Source organism: Oncorhynchus clarkii, chromosome 23 (genome assembly GCF_045791955.1).
Source record: "Oncorhynchus clarkii lewisi isolate Uvic-CL-2024 chromosome 23, UVic_Ocla_1.0, whole genome shotgun sequence".
Classification (NCBI taxonomy): domain Eukaryota; kingdom Metazoa; phylum Chordata; class Actinopteri; order Salmoniformes; family Salmonidae; genus Oncorhynchus; species Oncorhynchus clarkii.
This window is the reverse complement of record NC_092169.1, coordinates 3,597,918-3,610,009: the sequence shown is the minus strand read 5'-3', so window position 1 is coordinate 3,610,009 and position 12,092 is coordinate 3,597,918. Positions and strand designations below refer to the sequence as shown.

The 12,092-nt window shown below is 43.4% G+C and overlaps 1 protein-coding gene across 2 annotated transcripts in view; it reads left to right on the top strand.

The window, feature by feature from the left end:
• The window catches only part of LOC139381355 (TATA-binding protein-associated factor 172-like), a 64,786-nt gene extending 53,827 nt beyond the window's left edge, over positions 1 to 10,959 (top strand). For both annotated transcript variants that reach the window (XM_071124821.1, XM_071124822.1), the window contains 11 exons: positions 2,773 to 2,940; positions 3,059 to 3,136; positions 3,219 to 3,348; positions 3,795 to 3,936; positions 5,904 to 6,034; positions 7,218 to 7,340; positions 7,508 to 7,660; positions 8,542 to 8,750; positions 9,198 to 9,357; positions 9,688 to 9,858; positions 9,997 to 10,959. In XM_071124821.1, the coding sequence (XP_070980922.1) occupies positions 2,773 to 2,940; positions 3,059 to 3,136; positions 3,219 to 3,348; positions 3,795 to 3,936; positions 5,904 to 6,034; positions 7,218 to 7,340; positions 7,508 to 7,660; positions 8,542 to 8,750; positions 9,198 to 9,357; positions 9,688 to 9,858; positions 9,997 to 10,143 (1,612 nt within the window). In that variant the 3' untranslated portion in view covers positions 10,144 to 10,959. The remainder of the gene's footprint in view (positions 1 to 2,772; positions 2,941 to 3,058; positions 3,137 to 3,218; positions 3,349 to 3,794; positions 3,937 to 5,903; positions 6,035 to 7,217; positions 7,341 to 7,507; positions 7,661 to 8,541; positions 8,751 to 9,197; positions 9,358 to 9,687; positions 9,859 to 9,996) is intronic.
• The last annotated feature ends 1,133 nt before the right edge of the window (positions 10,960 to 12,092 follow it).

The window sequence follows — 12,092 nt, the reverse complement described above, 5'->3', positions numbered from 1 at the left end:
AGGCTATGCGTGGAAGCCTGTAGATGCTAAATGTGTTTTAATTGTCAATTAGCTTGAGACCGGTAGTTATTTGCTGGACAAGCACCGGCTGACGATTTCATGACCACCACAGCCCTAGTTTACGCAACTCATGAGGCTGAATATCACAAGCCATATTTGCATGCTGTAGGTGCCGCGCACATGTGCAAGATCAGAAACGATCTGCCTACCTTGCTTTGGTCAGCATGCGAAGCTGGGCCCAGCGAGCAGTTTGACTAGGCTACTGATATTGCCTTGGGTTGTTCGGCATGCAAAATGACTGGTAGATTTAATGATTGTCAACACACAATTATATGCAGGGCTCTAAAGTGCGATGAATTTGGTTGCATATTCAATAAAATACTTAGGTTTCATTTTTGGCGCACGGTTACTATGAAAATTATCCTAGATAATTATGTTAAGGGGTTTATAATCGAGGCTTCCCCTGTACCATTTTGTTTCCGAGTACCATAGAGAAACAAGTGAGTGCAGATTTGTTAGCGTCATAGTTGCGCCATTGCTACAGTGTAAACGGCTTGAGTCTAGCCCAACAAGATCTAAAGACCTCCTCCATATTACCTGTCAAGGATCTTTCTGTACTTTGCTCCGTTTTGTCTTTCCCTCTATCCTGACTGGTCTCCCAGTCCCTACCCCTGAAAAACATTCCCACAGCATGATACTGCCACCACCATACTTCACTGTAGTGATGGTGCCAGGTTTCCTCCAGATGTGACTCTTGGCATTCAGGCCAAGGAGTTCAATCTTTTTTCTCATGGTCTGAGAGTCCATTAAGGTGCCCTTTGGCAAACTCCAAGGGGGCTGTCATGTGCCTTTTTTAACTGAGTGACATCTGGCCACTCTACCATAAATGCCTGATTTGGTGGAGTGCTACAGAGATGGTTGTCCTTCTGGGAGGTTCTCCCATCTCCACAGAGGAGCTCTGTCAGTGACCATTGGGTTCTTGGTCACCTCCCTGACCAAGGCCCTTCTCCCCCGATTGGTCAGTTTGGTCGGGCAGCCAGCTCTAGGAATGGTGGTTCCTAACTTCTTCCATTTAAGAATGGAGACCACTGTTCTTGGACCTTAAATGCTGCAGACATTTTTTGTTACCCTTCCCCAGATCTGTGCCCCGACACAATCCTGTCTGAGCTCTACGGACAATTCCTTCAACCTCATGGCTTGGTTTTTGCTCTGAATTTAACACAGGTGGAAGTTGTGGAAACATCTGAAGGATGATGAATGGAAAACCTGAGCTCAATGTCGAGTCTCATAGCAAAGGATCTTATGAATACTTATGTAAATAAGGTGTTTCTGTTTTTATTTTATTTTTGTAAAGTAACAATGTGGAGGAAGGGGTCTGAAATACTTTCCGAATGCACTGTAAGACATGACTCTGACATTGTGCTGTAGAATGTGAATTGTCTTGTATAATAAATTTGATACGTTAGTTTATATTGGACTAAGTCTACATTTTGAACCTAATTTTATTAGTTATGCTTAAACTTTCCCTCCTTGTGCCATCAGTTCTTTTTAAGTCTTAGATAAAAATATAAACTATTGGAACCAAGAGATTTTTAGTTGGATATGTTCTCTGCAAGGTTTTGTATACCTTCCCTATCATGAGCATCCTTTTCTGACTCAAAGCAAGATTACCTCTAGGTTGCTCTGAATGTCTTCATATGTAATGTTTAACTAAATCTACATTAGTCAGTCCAAAATTGCATTTGAATTTTGTCATGGAAATAAATGTATTTCCTGTTGCAAAGTCACTTGTGCCTTAAATTGGTCCACATGGGACATTTTTAATAAGTGATTTCTGAAAAGCTATCCAAGGATTATTCTGTAAGGTTGTGTTTTTAGGGAGTGATTTTTGGTTTAGAGTCTAGAGATGAGCATGTGCATCTTCAATATGTACCCATTGTTCCTCTTTAACACATTTAACTAGATGTCTCGAGTTAAAGCCTTGGGTAGCTAGTTGATACAATTACAAATCTAAGGTTAAAACCACCCTCTGATTTAGGAAGATGTAAAATGTTCCCTTTTGTATTCTATAAATGTTATTTGCTCTTAGTCTGAGTATAGTTTTTAAAGAATGTCTTTGGGATAATTGGTATTACCGAAAATAAATACAAAAACTTTGGCAGCCATGTCATTCTAGAGGTTTATTCTACCTTTACGATGATTACATTTAATTAGACCCACTTTCATTTTGAGTAATGGAATAGTTAAATATTTGTTAGTTATTTTCTGGTGCTCCTGACTTAGGTTGGGAGCACCAGTGCCTCCGATTACATTTATTTTGTTTTGTTTGGTCCCTGGTTACATGAAGTTTGACACTGAAGGAGAGGACACATCCATTTTGACTAAAGATGAACTGTATTTTTGAGGGTAGAAAGAATAATATGCGAAATAATTTGATCCGGTGATTCGTAAAGTTTGAATCGATTTTCTGACCGACGCATGCTACATTTGGATCGGTTTGGGGTTCACGGACCTATTTTATTTATTTTTTATTATTTTTTAAATGTATCTTTATGTTTAAGATACGCATCGGTCCCCGACACAATTGTATCACTAAATTGTTACATCCCTACTAAATACATATCCAGGCATTGTGAAATCTGTCAGGCAACTGCAGTGTAGTTGTCTTGAAATGCGCCCACAGTTTGAATTTCAAATGTACACCGTCAGCACATTGGAGAGGCTCCTCTGTTGTAAAAGGAGTTGTCATGTTAATTGTTATATTGTGTACAGGGCACAGGAGTATGCCAAAACCAAGGCGGCAGACAGCACCCCCCTACCCTCTCTGGTGGTGTGCCCCCCCACCCTGACAGGTCACTGGGTGGATGAGGTGGGCAAGTTCTGCACCAAAGAGTACCTGAACCCACTGCACTACACGGGACCCCCTACAGAGCGAGCACGGTAAGACCCCTGTACCGACCCTGACCCACCCAAACATGCACATGATTCCACCACAGAGATTGAGTAGAACACAGCGTCATTTGTTTCAATTATTCACGTTGAAATTTTTATTTTGCAGTTTACAGCATCAAGTGAAAAAGCACAACCTGGTAGTAGCCTCTTACGATGTTGTACGGAACGACATTGACTTTTTTAGGTGATTTATTTATATGATTATCTTATTTGGAAGGCTGGATAAGTGATTATATAAGTAACTTATGTTTCATTTTTTGTTTTAGGAATGTAAAATTCAATTATTGTATCCTCGACGAGGGCCATGTGATCAAGAACGGGAAGACCAAGCTCTCAAAAGCCATAAAGCAGTTGGCCGCCAACTTCCGAGTTATCCTATCAGGAACGCCCATCCAGGTGGGGGCATGAAACGTTTTCCATTTTAATCAGTGAAGAATGAGGCTTCTGCAGTGGAAATGCATCTGATTTTAAGTTGCTAACACACTTGCAGTGCGTTTGTTTTGGTACTAATCTTTAAACCATGATCCTCACTGCATTAGATTCATGTTGCCTAATCATTTCTCTATTCTGGCCTAATGATTCCAGTTCCTCCACTCTGTGGGTTGGTTGGATGTATTAGTTTTACATTGACAGGTGTATTAGTAGATGAAATGAAGTAAGGACTTTATGCCAAGCCTATGACATTAATGGTAATGTAGGGTAGATTGTGCTTATTATCTACTCTGCTGCAGATTTATTTTGGATTAGTTAAACCCAAGCATTGAGTACTAGTAAATCTTAGTGTTTATTTCAGTCTAATACAACTCGCTCTCTCTTTTTCTCCTTCTCCCACCTCTCCCCAGAATAATGTTCTGGAGCTGTGGTCGCTCTTTGACTTCCTCATGCCCGGCTTCCTGGGCACAGAACGCCAGTTTGCTGCCCGCTACGGCAAGCCCATCCTGGCCAGCCGTGATGCCAAGAGCTCATCGCGTGAGCAGGAGGCCGGTAAGATCTGATTTTGGTGTGGTCATCAGCCCTGAGTGCACGGAAGCTGGATCTTGTTCATTTGGCACTTGAAATAGGTTGTGAGGAAATTGCAATTTTGCAAAATTGCAATTTTTCATGGCAAAAATTAGCCCGACGCAGATGACTCTTTGTTCCTTTAACCTATTAAACTCTTCATTTGAAAGGTACAGCCCTGGGCCTAGATTCACAAAACCTTAAGACATTTCTTAACTGCCATTTTTTTAAATTTAACGATAGACTTAAGAAGAAAGGTAAGCAAGTTGCTATTCCTCAATGGTTCTTGAAAAATGTCTTGTGCTATTTATGTTTCTCCTTTCTCCTTAAGCAAAAGGTCAAGAACAAATGTAGTTTCTTAAATACGTTTATTGGAAATGTTTTTCATTCCCAAAGATGGCTAAACCCTTAAACTCAGGGCAGTGAGAGAATAAATTCATGTTTAATTCACTCAAACTTCATCTGAACGTTTCAGTATTGATTATTTTAAACCCTAGAACATGTTTTAGGACAGGAATCTCAGTATGAAATATGCTAACATGATTGCCATAGCTAGATGGCTAGCTAAATCGTAACAATTCTTAATCGTATGATATTTGAGAAGTTTGTAAGAAAATCATTATCTAAAGTGCAATTCCTCAGCAATATCTTAACTCTTTTGTTGGTAACGGATTGGTGTGTCCCCCCCCCCGGGACGGTTGAGCAAACGCAGTCTAATGTGATTAGCAAGAAAATCCCAGGACGTAGACATCTGATGGGCAGAAAGATTAACATTAATTTAAGCTAACTGCACTGTCCAAATTACAGTAGCTATTACAGTGAAATAATACCATGCTATTGTTTGAGTACATAATTATGAACTTAAATGTATTAATAAACCAGTTAGGCACATTTGGGCAGTCTTGAATCAACATTTTTAACAGATATGCAATGATTCATTCGATCAGTCTAAAATGTTGCACATGCACTGCTGCCATCTAGTGGCCAAAATCTAAATTGCACCTGGGCTGTAATAATATATAATGGCCTTTCTCTTGCATTTCAAAGATGGTACCAAAAATAAACTCAATGTTTTTATTCTTTATCTTTTACCAGCTCTAAGGTGTTATATTAACCTACATTAATTTCGCATTTCCACAAACTTTACTGGTTTGTTTCAAATGGTATCAAGAATATGCATATCCTTGCTTCAGGTCCTGAGCTTCAGGCAGTTAGCGTTGGGTGTCATTTTTGGCAACATTTTAAAACATTTTTTTTTTTTTTTTTAAATGTTTAAAAAAAGGATGGATCCTTAAGAGGTTAAGTTTTTGTAAGAAGTGTGTTAATCTGGACCCTAGTCTTTTTCGGAAAGCAAACTCAAATCTTACTGTTGGCAATGTCATAAGAATCCCCCCCACTGCCATTGATCATACACTATGGTCGTGTTTTTAGAGTATGCAATCTAGGTGAAGAGTGCAAAAACCAAATAAAAAAAAAAAAGCAAACATATTTGGTGTGCATGGAAAGGGTACATCTTGATGGTCATTGTAAAGCAATTAATTTCCTTCTCCATCCACATTACCTTGTATGCCTCCTCCACGTGCTGTTGATTTAGTGTTTAGAACGACACCACATTTAGGTCAAAGATCTGACTCTCTTCCCCCCCCCCTTCATTAAAATATTTTTCAAACAGTAATTGGCGAGATGTCATGTCAAACAAACCTAGACTTTCAAATCTGCTTTGTTTTTGTTTCATTGCCACAATATTTCAGTGTGTTGCGATACTGGTATTGTCACAACCCTATTTAGTGCCTTGCCGTTTCTTCATTTTAGTGCCATCTGTACTTAAGAAACCCTTGTTGGTTTCCGTAGCATATGGTGTGCCCTAATAAACATGACCCTGAAGATGCTGTCTTTACACTCTCACACTGACAGTGGTGTTAGTATCTTGTAATGACGGTGTTCCCCTTCAGGGGTGCTGGCCATGGAGGCGCTGCATCGCCAAGTTCTGCCCTTCCTCTTGAGGAGGATGAAAAAGGACGTGCTGCAGGACCTGCCCCCCAAGATCATCCAGGACTACTACTGCAACCTCAGCCCTCTACAGGTACGCCACATGGAGGGCCCACCTTGAAACACTTACAACGCCACGTACAGTACCATCCGTTCACCCACACTGCGTCTCACAAAGACACGGCGGTTGGTACCAAAAATCTCCAATTTGGACTCATCAGCCCAAACAACAGATTTTCACAAGCCTAATGCCCATTGCTCGTGTTTCTTGGCCCAAGCAAGTTTCTTGTTATTATTGGTGTCCTTTAGTAGTGGTTGCTTTGCAGCAATTCGACCATGAAAGCCTGATGCATGCAGTCTCCTGATCAGTTGATGTTGATGTGTCTGTTACTTGAACTCTGAAGCATTTATTTGGGCTGCAATCTGAGGTGCAGTCAATTGCCGATTTTCTGAGACTGGCATCTCTAATGAACTGATCTTCTGCAGCAGAGGTAACGGATTTCATTTCCTGTGATGGTCCTCATGAGAGTCAGTTTTATTGTAGCACTTGATGGTTTTTGCGACTGCACTTGAAGAAACTTTCAAAGCACTTGACATTTTCTAGATTGACTGACCATGTCTTAAAGTAATGATGGACTGTTTCTCTTTGATTACTTGAGCTGTTCTTGCCATTATATGGACTTAGCCCTATTTGGTAAAAGACCATCTTCTGTATACCAACCCTACCTTGTCACAACTGATTGGCTCAAACACATTAAGAAGGAAAGAAATTCCACAAATTAATTTTTAACAAGGCATTCCAGGTGACTACCTCATGAAACTGGTTGAGAGAATGCCAAGAGTGCAAAGCTCAGGGCAAAGGGTGGCAACTTAAGATTCTCAAATATAAAATATATTTTGAACTTTTTTTGGTTACTCAATGTTTTTCCATAGTTTTGATGTCTTCACTATTCAAAATAAATAAACCCTTGAATGAGTCAACTTTTGACTGGTACTATAGATGCCGTCTTCATTTGGAGAGAAAAGCATTCACTTGTGTGTTTTCCACTTTCTAGTCACCATAGAAACTGAGGCTGCTACAAAACGTAATGTTTCAATCCATTAAATGAAAGCCTTGTATGTAGCTTGTATACATGCAATCTGCGTGCGTGTTTAATATTGACTACGTTGCAGACACTGTGTAGAATGTTCATCCCAAATAACTACTCATTAAGTTATTTTTAAATGAGCAATTATGTGCCTGCCATTGCTCAAACAATCTGTCTCTCTGTCCCCAGGTTCAGCTGTATGAGGACTTTGCCAAGTCCCGGGCCAAGGTCGGTGTGGAGGACACCATCTCTACAGCCTCCACCCAGGAGGAGGAGAAGCCCAAGCTGAAGGCCACGGGCCACGTGTTCCAGGTACACACACATTATGTGACTGCCTTTGTAATTTTTGGATTGTCCCTGATCATGAAACAGGTATTTTTCTCTACTGAGCTTCTCACATGTGAATGTGACCTGTATTAATGTTAAGTCTGTGGAAACCCTACTTGCTATTTATGTTATTAATGTCCTCTTCCCTCCAGGCTCTGCAGTACTTGAGGAAGCTGTGTAACCACCCAGGCCTGGTACTGCTGCCACAGCACCCTGAGTACAAGCGCATCACAGACCAGCTGGCAGCACAACACTCCAGCCTTCGAGACATCCAGCATTCGCCTAAACTCTCAGCCCTCAAACAGGTACCACTCTTCCCCTATACCTTACCTCTGGGTACCACTAATTCCCCGTTCCTTACACCAGTGTTTCTTAATCCTGGTCCTGGCATCCAAAGGGGTGCACAGTTCAGTTTTTTTCCTCAGCACTACACACCTGATTCAAAGCTTGATGATGAGTTGATAATTTTGAATCAGCTGTGTGGTACTAGGGCAAAAACCAAAACCTTTGAGTCCCAAGGAACCAGGATTAAGAAACACTGCACTACACTAAAGGCGTCTGCATGCGTCCCAGCTGAAACGGTTTGGAACGGTTTGTGTAAATAATGACGTTTTGGTCTTCAGCAATGTTTTTTTGGGGGTTGCTTGTGCACAAAATTATTTTTGGGGGGCAACCTGAAGTCTACGCCCCTTCCTCTGTGATAAGTCAACATTAGGGATTCTTCAATGACGAATAAGATTTATTGAGTTGGCTTAATTCTGACTATTTTGAGGAATAGTATACTAGCTACGGTGTCTCAAAATGGACAAACAGTACTATTGCCGCTTTTATCCTCATTTTTAAGCTACTGTCTTAAGGGAGTATGCGAGCACACTCGTTTTTTTTTTTTGCCTAGCAGAGTTCTGCTTGCTTAGGCGTGAGTCGAACTGAAGCATGCTGACACAATTAACCCAATCTAGCCCCGCACCACCCCTACCCCCTCTCAGCCTTCACAGGTACCATTCTACCCCCCCCCCCACTCCCCCCCATCTCCTCTGCTTCAGAAGTGGCAGTGATGGGGATAGTGGGGTGAGGTGCCGATATCGGTCTATCGCCTACACTCTGAACTCCATACTAAAACACCTGCAGATCAAAACACTGAGTATGTTGTAATCCTGAGCTCCCCCCCCCCTCTTCCCTTCTCCAGTTGTTGTTGGACTGTGGTCTAGGCAGCAGTGGCTCAGCGGAGGGCACAGAGGCGGTGGTTGCCCAACACAGAGTGTTGATCTTCTGTCAGCTGAAAAGCATGCTGGACATCGTGGAGCACGACCTGCTCAAGCTCCAGCTTCCCACCGTCACCTACCTGCGACTTGACGGCAGCGTGCAGGCGAGCCTGCGCCACGCCATCGTCTCCAGGTAATAAAGGAGGAGCATGGTCTTTGGGCGACGCAAATGAATGGTGTTGGTGTCAAACAGGGAATAATGGAATACCCTGATTAGTAGTGTCGCCAGCATATAACAAATATTTATTTTAAACTCCCATCTCCTCCTTCCATGTGATTTGTTTTTCATGACCGGACACCTTAGAAGTAGTTTAAGAGACCGGTATTGGGCACAGACTGTAGGCAGAGCCGAGGCTCGAACCCACGTTGACAGGTGTCTGTAGTCAGGAGCTTAGGTTGCTACACCAGACTCCGGCACAGTCCGTGCCTTTGCTGTAACATCACCCATTGTCTAACTCAACAAACTTGATCTGAATTTAAAGGCACTGTCCTTCTCTCAGCCTCCATCTCGAGTGCTCTGGCCCTCATCCCCTCATTCTCCCTCTCGCCATCTCCTGTGCTCTGTCACGCTCGCTTTCAGGTTCAACAATGACCCATCCATTGACGTGCTGCTGCTCACCACGCACGTGGGTGGTCTGGGTCTGAACCTGACTGGTGCTGACACAGTGGTGTTTGTGGAACACGACTGGAACCCCATGAGAGACCTACAGGCCATGGACCGCGCCCACAGGATAGGACAGGTACACTATTGCCTCCATGGACACACACACACACACACACACACACCCCTTTTCACACTGAGCCAAGGCAAGCTGTACTTGGCTGGCCTAGTTAATCACCCACCGTAGTTGCTGGAATGGACAGACGATATCCAGGCCCAACACAGTGCGATTTGGGTCAGCCCTATAGTGTGAATTAGGCAATGGTGTGTTTGAGCAACCCGAGGTGTAGAATCATTCATCTTGGTTCTGTGCATGCCGACTGCAATGTAGTTGATCTCAAACATGCGCACCGGCTTGGCAGTCTGTAGTGAAAAGTGACATTTGTAATGGTGTCTTTTGTTGTTGCAGAAACGCGTGGTGAATGTGTATCGTCTGATCACTCGGGGCACTCTGGAAGAGAAGATCATGGGCCTGCAGAAGTTCAAGATGAACATCGCCAATGCGGTCATCAGCCAGGAGAACGCCAGCCTGCAGAGTATGGGCACCGACCAGCTCCTCAACCTCTTCACCCTGGACAAGGTCAGTTGCTCTCCCTTAAGTACACGCACTTCCGCATGTGCACTCTTTTCGTTTCTCGGTCATGCTGCTCTTTTACACACGCATCCATTTGCCCGTCCGACGTGTGTGTTTCCATCTCTAACTTGTCTCTCTGTCTAGGACGGGAAGGATGATAAGGGCGAGTTGTCGTCGTCCGGAGGGAAAGCCTCCATTAAGAACGTGCTGGACGGTCTGGGGGACCTGTGGGATCAGCTGCAGTATGACACAGAGTACAACCTGGATAGCTTCATGCACACGCTCCACTAGCCTCTCTCTTACCCAGCCAGACTAAACAATGCTCATCCACCTCCAGCCTAGCAGGGTCATTCTACACAGCCCTCAGGATGCTAATCTCAGAATGGGGTCTCCCCCCTCCCCCCCCCCCCCTCACACGCACAAGTTTAGCCACATTGACATTTGCCCAAAGCCCCAAGGATTCTGTTTTCAACCCCCCCCCCCATGGTTATTCCTATGGCTCCCTCGGTATTCTCCCACCCAAAGGCCTACTGACTTGACCACCTAAAAGCCTTCCCATCTTCAGTCCTGTCTGCCCTGTGCCCTCTTTTCCCATGGGCACAGAGGGCCCTCTAGTCTGTCCTTGGGACTGCCTGTGGTGGTTCTAATATAATAATCGTCAGGCTTAAAGCACTCTCACCCTCTTGGAGGACTACCAGTGCTCTATTGACATGTGGTCAAAAACAAGGTGTGATCGTTGCGAGCTGACCTATAGGAACACAGCCCAGTGTGCTGGCTCTTTATAGCGGGCTACTGGATTGTGCTGTGCTGCTGGCTAGTGGGGGTGTTTTGGATTGTGGACCTATAGTCCTGTGTAAGCACATTCATTTCACCACAGAACTCTATCAGTCGACTGACCTGGCAGATGATTGGAAAAGCTATGGTCATGGCCAGTGCTGCTCCTCCCCAACCTTGTAAAATGTTACTCTGAACGACACTGCAGGGACAAACTGAAATGCCCCCCACACACACGACTTGTCAGAGTTTTAAGAAGAGAATGCAGACCTGTAAATATTTCTGCTTTTTGTTTAAACTAATAGAATTATAATAAATTCTACAGCCCTTTCAGTGTGCGTCCTGTTTTGTGCGTGCTGTCTTGTCCCCATAGTCTGCATTCCCATGTTGATTTGAAGAACACTGTATATAACTTTGAACATGGCCAGTAGAGGGTGTGTTCTTGCATTTAGGAATGATGGCACAGATTACCTCAATGAACAATTTATGGGATCAATTTTAGAGGTGCATGATGTTGACAAGCAAGGGAAAGTAAATGTTGCTTTAAAGTGAAGATGACTACACCTATTCAGTGATACTACAGCTTTAGTTTGACCAGGTGACAGGTTAACTAGTCGTTTCACTGCTGCACATGTAAGCCCTATACTACGAGTCGTGTTTGAAGCGTTACCAAGCTAACCTGGGTCAGCTGTATAAAATTTTTAAAATACTGATCACATTACACGGTAATATGGATTTGAAACGTTATGCACAAACTTTCGATTGGGGGGAGTTGCTTGTGCGCACCAGACGGCAATAACGATACGTGATTAAAGTGTGGCACTGACTCGCCCCATGTATTGACGTTTCCGCATTGTTTCAATGAGTTTGGCATTGGACTAGCCACGTGCAGTTCCAAACAGGCAGATGCGCAAGAGCCATGGTCATGAAACGGATGAAGCCTGAGCTGGAATATGAAGCTAACTGAAGCTGCCTAGCTCTCGAAAACCCTGAGTAGATCTCACTTCTTTCATAGTCTACCCAGGGCTGGCGCTCAATTCATTTTTAACAGTTTGTGTATTCTAGTCTATGCAGTTTCTTGTCAATTGGTATATTAGTCTAGCCAGTTATCTAAATGTGTAGTAATCCTGGTCGAATGCCAACCGGGCATGCTGGGCACGTGCCCGACCGCCAGGGTGCACCCGTTGGTTTTGTTAATCACTGATTTTTCTTTCTGCCACTAAAAAAATTGCTCACAAAAGGCTAGAGCCAGCCCTCTGGTACGAAGAACACAACTATAAATGCAACATGTGAAGTGTTGATCCCATGTTTCCCCAAAAAATCCATAGGCACATGTCTTTTCTCACTAATTTTGTGCACACTCCTGTGAGCGTTTCTCCTTTGCCAAAATAATCCATCCACCTGACTAGTGGCATATCAAGAAGATTAAACTGCCTGATCATTACACCTTGTGCTGGTTCTAACAT